The sequence below is a fragment of the Anas platyrhynchos genome, chromosome 1 (genome assembly GCF_047663525.1).
Source record: "Anas platyrhynchos isolate ZD024472 breed Pekin duck chromosome 1, IASCAAS_PekinDuck_T2T, whole genome shotgun sequence".
Taxonomy (NCBI): Eukaryota; Metazoa; Chordata; class Aves; order Anseriformes; family Anatidae; genus Anas; species Anas platyrhynchos.
In genome coordinates, this window is record NC_092587.1 from 14,197,527 (window position 1) to 14,219,770 (window position 22,244).

Genomic DNA, 22,244 nt, shown 5'->3' on the forward strand with positions numbered 1-22,244 from the left:
TAATTTTTCCAGAAACTTCAAGTATTAGTGTAACATGTAGTTCATTTTAAAAGCAAACAGATCTCACTCATGACCTATTACAGTCACAGACTCTACTTAAACAGGTGACTTACAAGCAAGCTGTAAACTTAGATTTATATTTTATATGATCTGGATACTCCAGATGGTGACATTTTGCAAAAGATACTGGAACATAGACAACAATGGATTGTTTGAAATTAAACGCAGCCCTTCCTTCAGGGAAGAATTAAGTGGGGGCCTAGCAATGCTTAATCTCAAGTAGATACAGATGCTTACAAGTAAACAGATGTTTAAACAGCAAATCTATCCTTACTCACTGATGGAAGATGTTACAGATACCAAAAGAGTTATATTAAGAAACTAGTGTGTAACAACAGAAATTTAAAAAAATGAATAAAAAAAATACAAAGATGCTTTAGCCATGGGTTTTCTTTTCCCTGCTGCAGGCTGTAAAGTTTAGTTTGAGTTTACCATTTGGTTTTCACCACTGGTATTTGTAAGCCGTTTCAACATTTGAAATATCACATATTAATAAAACTTCTTACACTGAAATGAAAATGTCACATCCACTTGTTAAATCTGAAAATACACAACCACTCATTCCAGGGCTGGGAAAAGGGATTCTTAAAAGAGCACAGTGGCTGGCTTACACAGAAACTTCTGATTAAGACAGCATCATATTTGACAAAATATTTACTGATTTGAGGAACATGGAATACCAGATATAGTAAATGTATGCACAGTGGAGTGGTCTGGGGCTGTACTAAAAATGGAAAATAAGAATAAAATCGATTTGAGACGATAAAACTTCGATGTTTCCTACAGTAAATTCATACCCCTGAACTGATAGACGTTATCTATGATTTTTCATGCACATACAGTGCATACTTATGGGAATAGACTTGAAACATTAGGAGTAACATTGAAACAAACTTTAGTATTGACACTGTTGCACTGCAGTTACCTGTTTTTATGAAAGAAGTGGCCACTTGTTCTTATGAAAAAATGTAGTAAAAATAATGTAAGGAACAACAAAAACTAAGGAATTTAGAAACTGAAATAAAGATGCAGGGAACCTCAGACAGTGCTGAGGTCTGTGAAAGGCAACGTACAAAAAGAAACATGCATCATAGGCTTGTGCAGCTATGAGAAGGAGAAAGAAAAGATACAGACCCAAATGTATTTAGTTGACATCAAATGCACAAAAGCATTTGAGAATGCATAGAGGGGGAGTTTGCTTTGTTTAGGATGTTAGTTTCTCTTACAACTACTATGTATTAAGTAAAGTTTCTTCTATTATTCTTATAACTGGGAAAAAAATAGGCATATAATATTTGTACACTTTTAATTGCAAAACGCATACATAAGCCATAGATAAGTGAGAGTTGAGCTGAAGACAGTAGCACATTTGGACCTGAAACAGACAGTCATTGATGACTTTTTTATAAACAAACCCCATAATGAAGGACTGGTTCTTCAAAAACCTCACAAGAACCTGGCTGAAGACTTACAGGATGCCATTCACCCGCAAGGACACTGCTGAACCGCACGCACCTTTGCAGTAATCTGCGGGATCCTCTTGCTCCTCATCGTCGGACCCTAGGATCTCCTCCTCTGGCTCTGGTGGGGCGGGCTCCGGCAGGGGTGGCGGCGGGGGTGGCGGTGGTGGTGGAGGTGCAGAGGGGGCTTTCTGCTGAGGCTCTGGCCTGGAGATGAAAGAGAGAGGACACTTAATGAAGAGCTCGGTCAGCGGAAATCCGATTGTTGAGAGGGGAGGAAAGATGCTTTGGGAAATGCGAGTGAAGCACATCTCTCCTTATCTTTTCTATCGCCTTGCGATGCCCCAGGGAGGCACGGACAGAGATGCACCTCACCGGGCCAAAAGCAAGTTGCAAGTGAATTTGGACTCGTTCACTGGAACAGCTTGCAAAAGATACAGGAAGTACATAATCAGATATGGACTGGCTTTTTCAATCCCTGCCGAGCAATTGAGGTGTTATGAGGTGTTATGAGGCGTAATTGAGGTGTTAGACCCGTGTTCTTCAGCATAACCGAGAAGAAATGTTTTTCAGAAGACATCAAGGTAATCGAGTCATTCAAAAGCTCTCGCCCGCTAGCTGAATGAAGAAAGATCTCATTAATACCCAGCAAGAAGCAATCTTCTAGTGACGCCAGCACAAAGCAGATGACTTAAAACACTTCTCATCGGTAGCTGCTACCGGGACTATGGAAAAATGTATCAGCACGCAAGATACTGAAAACAGCTATTAGTAAGAAAGAGAGAGAAATTAATCTCCCTGGTTAGCCCATGAGCACACACACAGCACTCCTGAACATGCAGTGATTGAAAAACAACAAAAAAGCCACCACCAAGCAAGAGATGGTATCTCTATCTTGCTTCTTCAGTTCAGAAAACAAAACAAAACAAAAATAAATAAATAAAACCACCATGAAAACGAAATATTTTGTTACTGAAAGTGTTCTACAGCTTTTTATGAGAAAGATTATATAGTTGGTATTTCTAAACACCTACAAATTACTGACATTTTGAAATTCGGAGCATTTTCAGTACACATAAAAAAATGAAATCCAGGGTTGAAGCATATCTGTTTGTGTAAAAACCAAGAAAACCTCCAAACAGGTTTATGCTGTTATTTTTTGTATTCATATTTCATACAAATAAAAAATATGTATTCGTAAAATGATATACTTGCAAAATGCACTTGCAAAATAACTTAAAGCATGAGTGCCACCAAAAGCGGCTATAATTTGCATGTGTATCTACTTCAGGTCTAAGCTGTCTCAAAAGTACCATATTAACAGCATTTTATCATTCAAATAGCCACAGCTGAAAAAATACTGCAACTTGTTAGTATTTCATCTCCCAAAACTCAGATTCAAATGCTTCATTGATCATGAATAAAAACTATATTTATGTTTATACCGCTCCTATATTCATCCTTCTCATCACCCCCCCCTTTTTTTTTTCTTTTTTACACGCTGCAATTGTTCAAGAAAGACAGCATGTGGAGTAGACAAGTACACAGTTGGTCAGAAATAAATTCCACTGGCAAGATGCTCCGCCTGCACAGCAGCTGCTATTATGCCTTTGCTTTAAAGGACATTACTGGAAGTTGCACGCATACCAAATTTATCTGCCTGATACTTCTTTCACAAAATATCATTCTTCCACGATTTCAGTAAATGGTCAGATTTTAAAAGGATGTTTGGAACTAGTTCTTTATTGGAATACAATGGCTTAGGTTATGTTGAGCAAACTACAATCATTCTGCCTCGTTCTGACCACGTTTCAGTTTCATTATTTTGGTCACATAAAATGATACAAACGTGGCAAAAAATCCAGTAGCTTAGAGCAATGTGGTACAGGTCATTTCAAAAATCCATCGGAGTTGTGCTGATTTCGTCTTTTAAGCAAACAACTACTAGATCTATTTCTTCACATGATAAAAATACTGTTTTAAAGAGAATTGGAAGCATTTCTGGAATTAAGATTCACACACTTTGTCACTCACTTTGAAATAACTGTCAAGGAATACCAAGAATCTCCCTCCAAGAGACCAGAAGAAGGAATTTATTTCTAGGGAAATTGATTAACAAAACTGAGCTTCTTCTGAGTCTTTCTCAAGCTACTATATTTGATTTTGGTTTGCAAAGGGTTATTTTTTCCTGTCTACAATCCTTGCTGCATTCAGTACCCTGGCATTCAGAAGCATTTTCTTATTCTCCTTTGCAGACATCAGGAAGGAAGGGGGGACTTTGTTTCCTCCTGGGGTGATTTATGATTTTATCTGCCAGTAACACTGAATTAAACTGAGAAGATCTTTGATTTGCTCTTTTAGCTTTGCTTGCACCTTTGGAAGCAATTGAATGTTACGATGTGGAGAAGGGCGAGGGAAAGAAATGCCGCTACGTTACACCAGCCTGCCTGCTAATTCTGCATTACTGCCTTCTTTTGCCATCTGTTTGCTTTAGTTTAGGATTCTCTGCAAGGGACATTGTTGTTTGGTTTTGTTCACTGTCACGCTTCTGAGCTGTACGCAAAGATCAAGTCTTCAGCGCTTGACTTGGCTGCTTAAATTCTGCCTACAAGTTCAGTAGCTCAGGCTAGCATCGCCAATGCTTGCTCTTCTGCCAATACACAACTTGACAATAGTGAGTTATGACATCAGGCTGGGAGAGAACTCCAGTTTTGCTGTTTCTTAATAGCCCTGTTATTGAATTGGAAATGTAAGATACTGTCAATGTTCCAACAACCACAGAAACACAAAATGGTTTGGGTTGGAAGGAACCTTAAAGCCCAACCAGTTCCAGCCCCCTGCCATGGGCAGGGACACCTCCCACCAGCCCAGGCTGCCCAAAGCCCCATCCAGCCTGGCCTTGAGCACCTCCAGGGATGGGGCATCCACAGCTTCTCTGGGCAGCCTGTGCCAGGGCCTCAGCACCCTCACAGGAAAGAGCTTCTTCCTTATGTCTAATCTAAATTTACTCCTTTTTAGTTTAGATTTAGATATCTTCCTTCGCGATGTATGACAAATACACAATTCATTCAGCTTACACTGTGGATTTTTTTTTAGTACAGAACTGCAACTTGTTTAAATGTGAACTGATTTCTCATTGAAATGGACTTTAAAACATCTTTGACATGAACAATTGAGACATTAGGAAAGCTGTAATAAACACGCTAACCTCCATTTCCTTTTCAGAAACATCATTGTCCGAAACTGTCATAACATAAGCTATGCAACAGCCGCCTTATTTCAAGTTATTTCTCTTCTTAATACCCCACCATGTTGTATGCAATGACGTGCATTATGTAACACACCCATGCAGAGGCATACCCTAAATCTATTTTTCTTCTTTCTGCAGTAATCACTTGGTACTCTGTGGTCTACCACTACTAGGTTATTCATCACCATCCGAGCATAAACACTTAATTAAAAGAAGATGACACACTATTTCTAGACTCACAATATTCTGACAGCGGGTATGCAGAGAACTGACCGTCTCCACAGGCTACAATGACAAACCTTACAATCATATTAAAATAAGCAATACAAACAATTAACAAACACTACGCAGGATGTTTTTATCTTTTATTTACTCATTTCTAAACACAGCACAGGCTGATCAAAATACAATGAAATCTTATTCTTAAACTCCTTTTATAGGGAATGCTTCATAAAAGACAGAAGAAAAGCTGAAGCATTTCTCCTCCAGAATGAACACAAATGAATATATGCCAAAATACTAAGTGGGGTCTCATAGCAAAGCAGTTGCCCTCTTCAAGAACCACAAAATTACTGACATCTGAATTTTACTCCTCCCTCATGGCCACGTTGCTCCATGGTCCAGCGGGGGAACAGCCAACAGTAAAAGCAATCAGCGTAACATTAAAACCTGGAGATGTTGAGAAAATTGTACCATGACAAGTTCAGGAAGAGGCGTCCAGCTTTGTTGTGGTGGGTTGTTTTGCTATTCCTCTATTTCAGAAAAGGTAAAACAAGAGTAGCGAGGGTGATTAAAAACGCGAAATGCCTTCCATATGGGAAGCATCTGAACATACCAGAGCTCTTCAGTCAGGAAAACAGACAGCAGAGCTCTATAAAATCTTGAGAAGAACAGAGAAAGTGAATAGGAAATGACTGTTCACTGCCTCACCCCACACAAATGGAGCCAAGTTTGGAATAAACACTGAATTAAAAAAAAAAATTTACTTCTGTGATGCGGCATGAAAAGCTAAAGCCACTTTTTTCTCCGGATAGCATGGGTGAGAGAAGCTTACCTAGGCCCAAATAGGGGTCAGTAAAACTCCTGGAAGAAAGATCTCCTGATGGCTCAAACAAAGCCACCTTTGACTTGGGAAGCCTGAGATGGATGGATTTTGGAGAGTGTTCAGCACATCGGGGCCCAGCCCTGTGCTCCTCCTGAGGCGTCTGCACCTCAGGCCTGACCTGCAGCGGCCATTTCACCTCCAGTCGCTCCTCCCTGTTCCTCACCAGAGGAGTCGCTGTCATGGCTAAAGCACAGCACAGGCTTCAGGCCTCTTCATCCAAAACCCTCATCTGGAGAAAGATCATGTTTTTGTTGCTACTATCAAGCAGTGAATAAGAATGCATTGCAGGCAGGATTGCTACGCTGTAAGATTACTTGAAGAAACCAGCATGGTGCTCTCCGTGGGGGACAGGCATAACCCAGGAGGAGACCTTCTCTGTGAACACTGTAGGCATGATGAACTACTCCATTTTTTAATTTAAAGACTACCTTCTGGGTAGCAGAACTTTAGCCTGAATGCAGCTAAAACCTGATTCTCCTGCCTTTAGGAGAGGATTGTCTCAGAAGGAAAACAGACTGAGTTAAATGAAGAACTACTGGGGGAGACAGAAATATATGAGATGATATGGCTAGGCTAAAACTACCTCAGCCTAAGGGGAGGACGAAACTTTCCTTACGATTTACAGATGAACATATCCAGAGAAATTTATTTGCTAATAGAAAATGCAATTAAAAGGAAGTTAAATGACTCCTTCATATATTTAAATAAAATAAAACCTGGAAACAACTGTGTTCTAACAATGTTATGAATCTCCTGACATGTCCACGGGTGCTCTTCGGGGAATTTCGAATTGAAGAGAAAACAAGGAGGCAGGGGGAGGGTAACCATCCGAAGAAATGTGCTGTAAGCCTCCTAACGCTGCGATGTGAGCTTTCAGAGAGCTGCGAGTGGGTGTGGGTCCATCTGGAAGGAGCTCCAGCGATGCTTCCCTCCAGCTCCAGAAGGCAAAATCATTCAGGGCAGGACTCTCAGGTGCTGCAGAGCTTACAAGCTGAAATCTCTGCACACAAGTCTCTTCCAGCTGCTATTAACTGCTTAAGGACTCAATTATTAAAAATCTCTTTCTCCTATGGCCAAATGGTGTCTGCTTTTCTAGTTGAACTCCTGCCTATTCTTTTTCCCAAATGCAGATTTAGCTTAATTAGACAAGTGCCTGCTAACAGTGAGCTCTGTGAACCTGAGAGAGCCTTAAATGAAGGTTTTCTAAATAAATGTATGCATACATCAAGCAAAAAAAAAACACCACACACCACACATAAGAAAGAAATCAAAACAACTCCTAAGCTCTTCTTCAAGGAAGAAAATCATTTAAGATGTAAGATTTTTAAATTGTTGTTGTAATTATGAATAATTTAAAATTTTAACAATTATACAGTGCTTGTTATTTCATATTATAATACTTTGTAATTATGCCAGAGATTATTTTACTGTTTTTAGAATCAAAGACTTTAAATTTAGAAGGAAACAGGTTATGAAGAGGCATGCTTTAACTAACTCCAAGGAATTGTTCAAGTGAACTTCCTGAGACAGCCTAGCTTTAAGTGAAAAGCTCTACTTGGGTTCTTGTATCAGTGCAGACCAAGAATAGAGTTTCCAATTCTAGAATATCCATGCATAAAGAGAGACTGCTGGTGTGTCCCAAGCATGAAGCAGTTCCCACATCTGGTCATTATCTAACAAAATTATCATTCCTCCCGGGACTGTTAACATTCCTTTCAAAGGCAGCATTATAACTCACAGCATCCACCACTGCTCATGGAAACGCCTCCTGCAGCAGGGGAGGCTGAGACACAGTGGCTTCTGTAACCTCAAGACAGAATTAATTTTTCATTCCCTTTTCACGTGCTATCCTTCTGGAAGCAACCCTGGGCTTCAGCATACACTGAAGGCAAAGTAAAATGCCAAGGAAGTCTGCCTTTTTCCTTTCAAAACAAGGGGTACTATAAATAAACGCCATTTCAAGCAGCCTTCTCATGCCTCCACCCCAGCCTAGCAGCAGAGTGCTGCTGCTGTGAGACATCCTTTTCTTTTTCTGCTCCTGACCACGGAGTCTCTCCTTTTCCTTGCTGGAAATTACATGGCCACAAGGGATGACAAACCTGAACCCAGGAGCTGAGCTTCTTGCCGTGTGCCCACGCCATCAGCAGATACAAGGCAAGGGGAGCAGGAGGAGCCCACTGCCAAGGGCAGCACTGATGGGAACCAGTCGCAGCCTATGATTTTAACAAACTGCATCTAACACGAAGCAGTAAGGTCTGTCTGCTTGGTGGACATGAGAGAAGCTGGCTCTTCTGGACTTTCTGTGGGACAGCTACACCAAGGTCCCAGAAACAAATGGTGTCAAGCTCTGAATGTCAGTCCTCCCCCCAGTTTTGTTCTCAAAAAGCTGCAATTCTCTTAAAATATTCTCAAGGTAGCAAATCATATCTATCCAGGAAGCTTCAATCTTAACTGTACTTATCATGTTTTCTTCTCACATACTGGTTTCTTGCAAAGTTCTGCCTTCCAGACCCATTCTCCACTACAGACTCTCTGAGGGGAAAAAAGTCAACAGTCAAGAAAGGAAAAAGATTCACCTTGTGACACAACCAGAAAATACCTAGCAGCATACTCAGCAGCTTACACACTGCCCATGTTTCTAGCCTCTGGTGAAGTGCTATAAAGGTTGAGAAGGTTATTTTAAAAAATTGCACCAAATCCCTAAAAGACACGGAGGAGAAATCCTGCTGTCCTAACTCATGGGAGATGTACCGATCAGCAGAGAATGACAAGTTTCTTGTATGCACATTCTAACAGATGGCAAAAAGAAACCTCCACCTGAAGACAGACAAGGCAGCTCGCTCCAACAAAATTATAAAAGCCTAGTTGAAAAACAAACCAGTCTCATATCTCCATATGAAGCTTCACCTTCTCCAAATCCTCCTTTGAGAAGGTGCTTCTGCTGTCTCCCTGCGCACACACTTCCATTTCTGGCCATCTAGAAGACCTTAGAGGAAACACTGGCGTGCAGTGAAGGACACAGCCACTATTTCTTTGGCTTCTTTTTCCATATTACCGTGGTTAAGCTCTGTGATGGGTTACTTTTAACAGAACGACTCACACATGTATAAATGGAAATTATTTTCTCTCTTTTTGGCATTGTAGTATTTAGCTCTTTACTTTCTGTGTCTCATTAAATTATAGTGTTTCTAGTCTTTCTATTAATAAGATATGATCAGAAAGCACGCTGCTTGTTGTTTCAGTATTTTACAGTTGCTACTAGCAACAAATTTGCAAGTTGTGAAGGGGTGGAAGGAGAAGCATCCTCTGCTCTCCAAAAGCACTCCTTGCCCCTCTGGAAACAAGAAGATTTAACAGAACTGGCATCAAATCCCCTCACATCAACAACCCAACAATCCAAGCCGACAACTTCCATAGAGTTAATATAAACACAGGTGCACCACGAGTAAATACACATGCCATTTACATGTGTTATAAGTCAAACAAACAATTGTGATAATCAAACTGAGCAGAAATAAGTCAATAAATACAGCATTTCATACCCCTTTTTACCTGTTTAATGCAATCCTGACCTCAGGTGATCATCCCAATGCAAAAAAAAAAAAAAAAAAAAAAAAAAAAAAAATTTCATCCCCTTGCTTACTTAATGTTTGGGAACCTAGTTCTATAGGGCAATGACACATAGGTAAACAGACAAATGTTTTGGATGGGACAAACACTGGGGAATGTAACTGCCAGGGGGAAAATAAGAGCCTGAGGCAGTAAGGTCACACTTGAGGTTACATAGCAGCCAGAGGAACCTCTTCATCTGCAGCAAATATAAAGCATTGCTGCAGTGATAGATTCTGAACACCACTTTGAACTCCATTGATACCAAACTCCATCTTCTTCACCTTGCTCTCCAGGGGCTGGAACAACACGGATTCTTTATAAAAAGCCATCATAACTCCTTTTCTCCAACAGATCGCTTTCTTTCAACATGAGGGATTGATCTCAACCTTTCTAAAAACACACAACCCACTCCCAAACTTCCAAGTGCTATTAACTTCTTCTCCATGTAACTTCACAAGAATTTTAACCAAGTTCTTCTCAACTTCTGCTAACATTTTGTTTTATGAAAGCACCTGTGCTTGCATTGCAGTAACAGTAAATAATAATACAAACAAGCTAAATAAGATCAATTTAAACCTTTTTACCTTAAGTACTGGATGTACATTACAAATACTTCTATCATTAAAAAAACTGTCAGGTTAAAATTCTGCTAAGCTATTAAAATACTTCCATTTGGGGTATAATATATGCAGGCATAAATACAATATATGAACACATCTGCTTTCAGTTTCTCTCTACATATTGCTCATTGCATTAATTTAAGTATCCGCTTTCATAACAAATCTATAACATAAATCTATAAAAGAAGTAAATAGATTGCAAAGTTCAGAAGCAGCCAGAAGTAAGAAAAAGGTAAAGTTACAGATGTATGTGTTTTAAGAAAACTCATTCTCATCCAAATACAGACAAGTAGTAAGCAGCTGGTTTTAAATCCAGCCTCAAAACTTTAAGGGCTGAACCTGTGCCTGGAGGTGAAAATTTTTTAGCATCCATTCTTCAATAGCTAATATTACTATAAGCAATAATTTAGGAACCCTGATACTGAATGACCATGCATAAGCTAGGACAAAGAAATAAGCAGCCAGTAAGCACAACCATGGCATATTCTTCCTGGTCTGCACAGGTCTGCACACTGTCTTCACTGAGCTTTCCGGCATCTGAGACAGTTTTTCCAGCAAAAATTTCAACAGGGTTGTGAAAAAAGGCAGCTGGCAACCTCTTCTGGACACAGGAATGTGACCAATCTTTAGCTCTGAGTTACAATCCAGAACGGTGACACCAGCCACCATGATTCTGGCTGTTAAATTTAGAGGCTGACTTTTCAGCTCCGGTATGTGGACTTTCACACCGCAGCAAGGCTGACTCGATGAGGCCTTCTTCGTTTTCTTGTCAGGTAGCATGCCATGCCATTTGTAACTCTTCACTTGATGCTTCTGTCTTTTTGTCTTTGTAGAGGTGGTAGCAATTATTACTGTTCAGACACCTGGGAACACTTTTTATTTGGATAATTGCTTGATAGATTGATCTAGAAGAAAAACAATAGCTTCAGTTTCTAGGAAAAATAAATCTTCTTTCAAAGTGCCTAGCTCTCAGAATGAATTTTCCACCTTATTTTTTATACTCTCTCATGCAAAGTTAGAACTGGTCTCTTGCCCAACAACCATCTGCGCCTCTCACAGAATATGGCATCTTCCATTTATCTGACGTAACTGCAATGCCATATGCTTCCCAAAGCAGCTGCATCCAGCGGCCTCTCCTGTGACACATTCCCTCAGTGCAGAGGTCATTATTCTTCCTTGTGCTGCTCATTCAATGTTCCCAGGGAAAAATACCTTTCAACCCCTTATTCCCATCAACCACCTGTCTCGGGGGCTGTAGGGCTCATTTTGGAGCTCTCCATTTTGTTTGAAGCTTGCAGCTCAGGCCTGTTCCCTTGGTTGGACCTTCACCAAGTGGTGGTTGCCTCAGGAGAACAAGGGAAGTCACCTCAGTATTTTAAAGCCCTGTCCAGCCTGTTCAGCTGGCTTGGATGAGGCAGCTTTGGTTACCGTAAACTGTGATGAGGTTTTCAGAATCACTTCTGTGTCAGCAAGTCTGAGAGTAAGGGTTATCCAACCATCTGATTCATCCCAGCCCTGGCGTGCTTCACCTCACGGCACGGATGCTGGATGACTCACTTACTGGAATATTCCTATTTCTAACAATAATTGCGATTCTGATCCTTGGTGAAAAAAAAATAAAATCAAGGAATCCCAGCTGTCGTGGAATCCCAGGAGGACATTTGCTCTCGCAGAGAAGACGTAAGTGTGAGGATGAGCCTGCCTCCTGGAGTAAGATCCTTCCATATCCTTTGCCTTGGTATCAGAATGCATCCTGCACCATGTCAGCCACCTACAAGCCTCAGGAAAGGCAGCTCACCTTGCAAGGGTAACTTCTGAACCCAGTTTACAATATGAAGAGGACAGCAATTATTACTACTGGGAGTAATACTCCATTTCACCTCTTTCACACAAATAATCCCATCTCAGGGTTTATCAAAAGGACCATGGTGTCCTGAACATTAGCTAGAGCTGTTAGAAAAACTGAAGAATTTTCAGATTCCAGGTTTCAAAAGCCAGAGGTCAAGGATAATTCGCATGGCACAGTACAAGACAGAAACACACTGGCGCTGACTCCTAACGACAGCTAAGGATGGTGACATAGCTTCAAAGACATGGCATACTCAAAGCAGAAACGAAGGTCCAAGGAACACTGCAAGTTTACTGCTGACAAAAATGGAAATATTGAGTTTTATGGTGGTGGCACAGCTTTTGATCTGACTGGTGCTAAAACTAAGATCTGCTACATATGTTTGTGATGTATTGCCTTGACTTTCACTAAGCTGAGTCAGTGCCAAAGCTGGCTAAAGTCTACTCTGGCATCGGCTCAGTTATCTGACAAGCCTCAGTGAAGTCTTCAAGAAGCTATGTAGACGATCAGCAATAATGGATGGAAAAGAGCTGAGGAAAACTCTGAGCTGAATGAATGCTGTTTCAAGAGAGGAAGTGAGCATACTGGGCTCATCTCACTTTAGGTACCCATAATTACTACAGAGGTAAATAAATTTTTCTACTCCTGAACGAAGAGGTAGATTCAGGGAGTGCACACACGGGTTATCACTTAAAAGCAGAACTTTAAATTGCTAAGCCTCTAAAAAGGCAATAGCCAAAACACAAGCTGATAGCAAGATGGGATGGAGATACTCTGTTATAAAGCAAGACATCTTTAAATCATTAGCATGACAAGGCAGCCAAGCCTTGGACAGCTGTAAAATGCTTTTGAGCTTAATCCTGATTGATAGTGAGGGTGCCAGACATACAGAAGAGGCTAATACTCCTCTGTGAACACTTTATCTATTCGAATTTCTACAAGAGTCCCAGTTAGGATAAATCAGGTTCCTCTAGATATTTGACGAATTCCTGCTAGGCAACACCAGATAGAGAATAGCCGTGTGGTGCTAGGGGTGGGGATGATTCACTGAGATGCACGGAGCCTTTCACGCTTCTGAGGAATTCTGCTTCCAGCCGGGTTCATCATCTCAGAAGGTTCTGACTTCCCAGAACATCCCACTTCTCCAAGGTGGAGTAAGTACTTTACAATGTAGGAGGCACAGAGAAGTGCAAAGAGATGAGCAATGTCCCACCCTAGTCCACTCAAAGATGAAAGACGAAGTGGAGGCTTCAGAATTCCCTTCCCTGGGTGATTCCTGGTACCCAAATAAAATGCAGTATTTCTAGGAAGCTACCCAATACCTTTCAATCATGCCTTCCTCACTCCTAGCTTTTCACTAATAACAAAGGAGAAGAACTACCTGAAGATCTCATCAATGTAGATTTAATTAACCAGAAATATAACTTTTAGGGAAGTGTAAGAGGCAGCCAATTTTTTGTTTATTTTAAGCACAAACTTCACCTTCTTTACCTCTGAGGCTGTCCCAGTTGATCCCCATCCGAATTTTCACAAGTACATAGAAGACACTTCATAAAATGGATGTCTCTGATTCTTCCAGTTTCATCTGACTTTCCCTTAGGTTTCTGTGCATCAGCTACAACCATTTCTTGAACAAACATTAACACTTAATAAACACATGGTAAGCAAAATAAATAAATAAATGAAGAAGCAATGGTGTTCAGCTGCTGAACAGTCTTCAGCAAATAAGAGGCATGAGAGCCTGGTTTCCTAATCATTCACCATGCCAAGGGGAAAAATAAAAGGAGTCAACGTAAGAGGTCTCCTCATCCTTATGATGCTAAAAATAGAAAAAGATATAGTAAGTCCCACTGAAAGATAACAGGAGGTTGAAAGAACAAACAAGAGAGGAATTTCTTTTGAAAACCCACAGAAAATGAAAAGCAGAGGGATAGGATTGCCACAAAAAAGAATGAGATTTATCTGGAAGTCCTCACAGACCTCTGTGAAAATAATTTTAAAAGAGTGGAGAGGTGAAAATTTGCCCGAAAAGGCTAGGATTAAGACAAAAATCGGTCTGTGTTGTCCCTGTTTTGCATCAGTGCTAAGCTCCCCTTGCTTTCAGTACAAAAATTCCTCGTGATTTCCATGTAAATCTATCAGCAATAATTGTGTATTTAACAGTGCTTTTCTGTAACGTTAGAGAAGCATAATGAAAATCAATTTCCTACTGCAAAGAGCAAACAAGAGGTTTCCATTTCCACTGTTACACAGATCTACCTCTTCAACAGATTCATAATCATTGTTAAATGTGTTTTTTTGTGTGTGGTTTGAAACATTTCCTAGCCAAAAATGTAGGTCTGCATCTCTTCCCTCGCATAAAACCAGCAAGCACAGGCCCGTGTCACCCTCCTCACGGTGCCGCGGGGTTGCCATGGAGACCGGCCCTGCTTCCTGCTGCCTGTGTGAGTGGGGAAAGAGCTTAAATAATATTTATGTAATATGCAGCAGAGACCGTATATACAGGATCTGTGATTTTATGGGAGGCCTGCAGACTGGTTAAAGTGGCTTCAAGAATCCGTGGATTGTTTCATTCAGACATTCAAAGTTTATTTATATTGCTAGGCTCAAAATATATATATATTACCACAGGGAATATATACCAAAGCAGAATTTGCTATATTCTTTTTTCCTCATTTTCAATCAAAGAGACAGGTGGGCTCCATACTTTGTAAGTAAATAAAATCCCGTGTTCTTGAATGTATGTCCTGTGAAGGAAAATAGAATTTGATTTCTTCCTTAAAGTGAGACACCCCGTACATCTTATTCCCAAAAAGCCCTAATAGATGACTAACAAAGACTTTTTTTTGGTAGCAGACTGATTTTGAAACAAAGGAAGGCCAACCTAACCTTCATTATTTGCCTTATTTTAATAAGTGACATGTGTTTCTTCTCCCCCCCCGCCGCCCCCTTCTTTCAAAGAATTTTCATGCCACGATACTGCAGGAATTCGCCAATTCTCTTTTTTCTGCCTAGAAGCTGACACATCTTTCTGACTACTCCCTGACATGTCTTACCCTGTCCTCTGTGCAGTAAATAATCAAGTGTACCTTGCCATCTCCGATCTTGTTAAGTCACTGTCTTATTTACAATCAAGCTTGGTTAGATCATGATGTTGTATCAATAACTATATTGCTGCTTCTCTCATCTGAGTGAAGTACAGAATTTCATCCTGTGAAATTCAGCCTGTATATCCTGTGAAATCAATCCTGTATAATTTCATCCTGTGACAGCTGTGTACACGCACACAGTCACCTTTCACAGCATGGCTGAGGCTGGCAGGGCCCTCTGGAGGCCAGTTGCTCCCACCCCTGCCCAAGCAGGGCCACCCGGAGCCACTTACCCAGGACCATGTCCAGGTGGCCTCCAAAAATCTCCAAGGAGAAGAACCCATGGCATCATGGCATCCCTGGGCAGCCCGTGCCAGTTCTCACAGCTCAGCTTTTAACACCAGGCATGAGATCAAGAGATACGTTCAAACTTCCAAAGACCAAACAACCCAATGAATGGTTAACGCCCCAGAAATGCTTTCAATACCAAAGCAACTTAATTAGACAGCTTACTGTAAACACCAGTTAGAATGGAAATTACCCTTTGGGTCTACTTAGAGGGGGTGGGAGGTGGAAAATGCTGTGGAGAGTCTTAAACATAGAAGAAAAAAAGTCTCATTTTCCTCACTTGTGTTAGGCTTCCTCAGCATATTTGTTCATAGGTAGCGTGTTTAGAAAAGTACATAAATTGAGTATTTCTTTTGTCTGGAAGAATTTCTAACCAGAAATATGAGACTGGGAGACCAACTAGCACAGACACACTGCACCCAGACAGCCTAGGACAGAGCCTCAAAGCCAGGTTCAAATCCCTAATCTGAATGATCTGAGATATAAATTTCACTCAAATATATGTTGTTCTAGTCTATATCATAAGTCAATACTCAAAGCCTATTGCTCGAGTTAAATCTTACTGTCTCTCTCACCTATATAGCTTTTTTTCCAAATAAAATGCGGAAGTTGCAAACATTAGCTAGAACAAACTATCCTTCCTGAAACAGAAATCCCATGGAAAAGGAGTAGAGCCAAGAACTTGAGTGCAGTGATATCAGGAGGGCTCTGGTAGGTCATATCAAAGATCTACACACACCAGTATCCTGTAACTGAGAAACAGCCCTGTGCAGATGTCCATGGGAAAGCTGAGCACAAAGTTCCTTCTTCCCCCAGGCAGTCTCCTGGTCTCCAGCAAACAGCACCTCTGAGACCGCCAGCTGGGATGCTGTATATTTAGTAACTCCCAACTCACATTTATTGCACAAGTCTACCCAATTCCCCCTTGAGCACGTGGAAGCTTACAGCATCCGCATGACATGAAATTCCAGAGCATAATTACACCTTTTCCAAAGAATCACCTTGTTTTGTTTGCTCCGCAGCTGCCATCTCATAGCTTCAGTTGACACCCTTGATTCTTGCACTGAAAGTGTCTGAACAGTCATTCTGCAGTCACCCTCTCCCTGGCTCACAATTTAATAGACATCTACTGTATCCCCCTCTGCCATCTGTTTTTCAGTCTTGAAAAGTCCTACTCAGTTCTGTCGTTCCTTACAGGAAAGCTGCTCCATAATTCAAGATCCTCCCCTCCACTCTTCCCAAACCTTGTCGTGCCGTACCCTTTGTATGCCATATAGGCAATGCGTGATGGGCTTGTGCTGGCACAATGATATTTTGTTCTTTGTCATCTCCTCCTTTGTTCTTTATCATGGTTTTGCTTCTTTAAATCGTTATTGAACACGAGGAGGCTGATTCTTTTATGAAACACCTGTTTCAGTATCAGTTCCCTAAATAAATATCACCTCAGAATCCATTATTTTATATGAAAAGTTAGGATTACTTTTCAATATGTATCACTAACACTGAACCTCACTTGCCACTTTGCCATACAAAATGTTGGTGTGAACATACTGAACTATGAGGGAGTTTTTTGACCAAGAGCCATCAGGCTGAAAAGGCAAGATGCTGGTATGAACAGAATGAACTAAGCTTGAAGGAGTTTTTAACCAAGAACCATCACACTGAAAAGGGAAATAAGAAAAGCATGCTTCCACCAGATAAACAAAATAAGATTTTTTTCAGATTTTCAGGAAAACAAGAAACTAGTTTTGATTGCAGGTTTTTGCTTGTTTTTGACATCCTAAGTCTATGACTAGCTCATATGGCTGGGGCTCTCCAGAACTGCCTAATTATTTTCTAATGAGAGTGTGATTATGGTATGAGTTATTACTTCTTTGAATAGAAGTAGATTAATCAGTAGTTCTAAAAGGAAATGACATTTCCTTTTAAAATATCATTTTATATAAAAATAATTATGTATCTCATGAAGTTTAAATAAATGAGATTTTACAGTAAAGAGATCTGAAATTAAAAATATTTACCAAAGTAATACATAAAAGCTCTTGCTCTGCTTTAGTTAGCATCAGACAGCATCATAAAACACACACTTTGCAAAATAATGCAGATAAGACATGTTCTTCAAGATAATTTTATCTTTGCCTCAGAGATGCTATCCAGGCTTCCATCTAGCTTGAAAAGAACACAGACAATTTATCAATACAACCAGTGACTTTAAAGTAGTTATCATATCCATAGAATTCATGTATAAAGAAGAAGTAATTGCCATTGACAAAACAGGAAGAAAACATTGGCATGAAAATCCTAGATACTAAAGATTAGACTGAAAGAGGGGAATAGTGCTCATCATTACACATTTGAAGCCATATGTCAGAAAGATAAAATGTCCCTTTCCCAATACAGTAAGTTAAGGAGACTACTAGAAACGTAGTTGTCCTAAACTCCTTCTACCATGGCAGCAGAAAAGGGGCAATTAAACATTAGGTAAGTAGCAAGACAAGTATTTAATTTCAGATGAATGATGAATGCTATATTAAACTAATTATGCTTTTTATTAGTTGGGGACAAAATTAAATAGTCCCATCACACAACTGTAAATTTCAGTGATAACTAGAAGGTTGTATTCCCAGAACAGGCCTAAAATGAACTGAACATTTTAGAGAATTAAGCTTTGACCAGGAAAACAATCCTTCTCTGGTAAAAGTGGCACTAAAAGATAGCACAGTGATGGAATGTAAAGGTAGATGAGAATAATTTTAATAACAAATGCACGGGCTGCACTGTTATCTGTTTGCAAAATTACAGAATCATCTCAGCCAGCACAGGACACACAGCTCAGAGCTTAAAGCAGATTTTGACTAAGCAGTCTAGAGAAAACGGTAGCTGCTTCAAGAAATTTATAAATTAATAAAACTCATCCATATGTTTGTAGCAGGATGGTATATTTAAATATTTATTGAATTTTACAAAGTAATGTTTCTTTTCATTATTATGATTGCATAGGAGACCTGGCCTTTGTCATTGTATTTATTTGGTGTTACTCAACTGATAAGAATATATTCAAATAAAGACCCAACAAAATAGTAGAAGGTTGCAATTTAAGAGAGTAATGTTTTAAAAAATCATTTTAAGGTGCCTGCTACTTAACTGCATTCCATTAAATAAAAAATAAGCAAAATATTTTTATGAATGATTGAGATCTGTAAAATGAATATGAAACAGTTTTGGTTTGAAAGCAGACACTCATTTTAGCAAATGAGAACTCTATATATCAATATAACACATATTGATCTTTCTTCAAAAAGGTAGTATAAGATTCAGCTGGGCTCACAGTATCTTACACAAAAAACGTATCTTCCTCCACATGTGGACAATGCATATATTCTAGGCATTGCATTTACATCAACAGTATGAGGAAGTTTAAGATCAACTAGGTAAAAGGGTAAGATGACTGTAATACCTACAAAAAAAATGACGAAATGAATTAAGGAATTAATCCTTAAAGCACAAACTGCTTTTTAATATAAAATACCAGTTTGCACTTAAATTTCACAGGAAACCTCAGGCAGTTTGCTCTGACTTTGCCTTAAAGGTATTTTCCTTACTGCCAGGTCCCACTGGAAACAGCACCACGCTGCCTTGTATGCTAGCACATGCGGAACTACATGGAGTTGAAATGGATCCCAAAGCTACTGCCTAATAATCAGTTTCAATGGCTAGAAGCAAAATTATTATAATAAAGTGGGTTTAAAGTTCTATTTTCTTTTCAATCCACAGAGTAAAACGTAAGTAAAACATAATTTCTTCTAAGCTAGAAGAAATTTAGCTTAGAGGAAAACTTCACTGTGCATCTTCAAGGTTGTGCTCACTGCCAACTTTAGCCTCCCAGCACATAGCCTTCAGATGACCTACCCCAACGAGAGCAGGCAACAGTCCTAAGACATAAACAGGAAGATGCATTCATTTATTTCCTGTGTATTTTCTGACTCTGCTAAGAAAAAGTATTTACATCAATTAAAGGAAAACAGAGACATCAGAAATGCGACAGCTCATGTTTTCTTGCCAGGTTTTGAGCTGAAGGCAGGCTTTTGGTTAAAGAATGGAGATCAAAATAAAAGGAGTTTAAAAAAGTAAAAACAAAGGAGTCAACAAGTCCAAAGATTTTGCCTCAACTAAGACAAAAAAAGCTACATTGGTTTGCCCCTTCAGGCTGTGTTCCTTTTTTTGCCCTTTATTCAAGCATTTCTCTCTGGCAAGTGTTTGATACTTAGTTATGCAGTATATTATCCCTGTGAAGATAAATCACAATCTTCCTAAAAATGGAAGTGTCAAGAGTAGACAAAAATTTCCCTTTTGCAAGGAACAGGCTGGTTAAGTCACAAGCCTTTGGTTTGCTGAATGGTGTTATTTTGCGTACAAAATCCTCATTCTTGCAGAATTACTCGCAGATACAAATGTGACATTTCTGCAGCCATGACGTGGCTGCTCCGAGTCGCATGAAATGGCAGGAGTGAGGGTGCAACATGTGGATTGCAAGCAGAACCACAGAAGAGCAACCAAAATCTCCATCAGCAGAGGCAGAGGTTCTCCTGTGACATCCTCCAAAGTGCTAAGGATTCTCCATGTACCTTCACTGTGACCCTGCTATTTAATAGGTAGAGAATGGACTTTCTGGCTCTTAAGACAGCCAAGGCACCTTCACTTTGCTGTACACTATCTTCTGCTTGTCTTTTGCTTAAGTTAATGCCTTATTTCTTAAGTTGAACATCTTAGTAGAGATGGCCCTTGCATTTTTATCAGAGCATGAAAACCAAAAAGAAATAAAGATGGTAAATAGCACATTAAATTCAAAGTACTTCATATGACAAATTAGGAAACTCCAAACAGGGATAAAATATTTCAGGAAACACTTCCTAATTTTTTCCAATATCCATTACAGCCAGTGAAACAACAGCCTATGGAAGAAAAATTGACAAAACAGTCTAGTTTAGTGGTACGTAAAGATCAGAATAGAGTATCATTCTGAGTACTGCAATGAAACAAAAATATGAGAACACACACATATAGAAGCAATGGAGCATGCACACACAAGACAGTAACAGGCTATCTTAAACATGCATCTTTTTCCTTTTCAAAAAGCAGGTTTGAGAGACAGACACTTCTAAGCCCAGAAAGCAAGTCTGCCCCATGAACTTTACAGAACTATGGCAGTAATTTGCACAGTGCAATGAAAAACACATGAGGACAGCACCTGACAAATTTGGTGGCCTTGTATGATGGGATCGCAGTATTGCTGGATAAGGGAAGAGCAACTGAAGTCATCTACCTGGACTTGTGCAAAGCATTTGGCACTGTCCCCTACAATATCCTGGCTTCTACACTGGAGAGACAGGGATTTGATGGATGGACCACTCGGTGGGTAAGGAATTGGCTGGAGGGTTGCACTCAAAGAGTTGCAGTCAACAGCTCAATGTCCAGGTTGAAAATAGTGATAAAAGGAGTTCCTCAGGGAACTCCAGGCGCTGTTTAATATCTCTGTCAGTGACAAATCTAGGATATTAGGGTCACACAAATGTTGGGAAAAAGGACTTCGGTTGTAGGTCTTTCATATATGTATGAAAGGCCTATGTAGGGTGAGAAATTATTCCAGATGTCCTCTACGAAACACAAAAATATCTTAAAGCAAGCCTGAGGGAAATGCAAAGCTTTCAATTTTCTTCAGCTTACTTGTTATACAAATAACAAGCACATTCTGGCTTAGAAGGGATTTTCCTGCTAATTTAAAACTCAATTACAGCAGTTAGGCTTGTAAAGGAACGGCTCTTTTGGAAAACCTGGAAACGCTGGAAAAAATAACTTGCTTGTTGCACTGTTACTCCCCATGCTCAACTAACTGCAGCTTTGCATACGTCAATTTGTTATTTCTTTCAGGAAAATCAGAACCTGGATGCGTGATGCTACGTATCAAGAAAGCAGGAGATGAAACTCAAAGTGTTCTCCTACCCATAGCACAGCAGAGGTTGCGCCTGAAAGGCGGGTGCAGGATTTGTTCCCTGCGATGGAGGGGGCAGGACAGAAAACAAGGGAACGGAGACAACCTGTAAAGCCGTACTTTTCTTTATGCAGAAGAATATTGCCGTAGCAACATACATGAAATGAGTTTCTGGATTTTTTTTGTATTATTTTCCCAGCTTGTGACAGTTCTGCAAGGCTAAATAACTGAGCATATGATTCCATGCCTAAAAAAGGTTTATGGATACAGACTTAGAAATCCCTACAATGCCCGCAATGCTCAGATGCTTTTTTTTCCCCAGTTAAATTACTCTGCACTTTGAAAGAGACTAGAAGAAATGTACTCATGGGAAATAATTCTCTCATGGGAAGGATCAGTTCTTAAAATGAACAGACTGCCTAACCTGTTAAAACTCTTGCAAAAAGACCCCAGATTTGCCAAGCACGCTATATAAAAACGCAGGTAGTAGAAACACATCTTCTATTTAATTATTCTCTAGTTTTATTTAGACTACAGCTGAAAATAAAATAACAGTCCTTCTGTCAACTTCTTTCTTCTATCTAGGATCAAATAATGATGAGCAACTACACACCAGGTAACCCACATAAATTAGCTAAATTTAGAAATTCAGATATATATTTTTTAACTGTACACTTGCATGATCTTAAGTCAGACTACTACAAGCTAAAAATCACCATAATGGAAATGAAAAGGACACCTAATAATCGTGCCATTAAATACACTGCTGCATAAACGACTGTTAAGACTGGAGAAATGCCTCTGCACGAAGTTAAACGCTTAAGGTCAAAAAAGAAAGAGCACGGCAACAAACAAAGTGTTC

At 39.8% G+C, this 22,244-nt stretch overlaps 1 protein-coding gene across 18 annotated transcripts in view; it reads right to left on the bottom strand.

Annotated features, from left to right (window-relative positions):
• The window catches only part of SRPK2 (SRSF protein kinase 2), a 150,373-nt gene that overhangs the window by 42,533 nt on the left and 85,596 nt on the right, over positions 1-22,244 (bottom strand). For all 18 annotated transcript variants that reach the window (XM_038176239.2, XM_038176220.2, XM_072032498.1 and 15 more), the window contains one exon: positions 1,576-1,727. In XM_038176239.2, the coding sequence (XP_038032167.1) occupies positions 1,576-1,727 (152 nt within the window). The remainder of the gene's footprint in view (positions 1-1,575; positions 1,728-22,244) is intronic.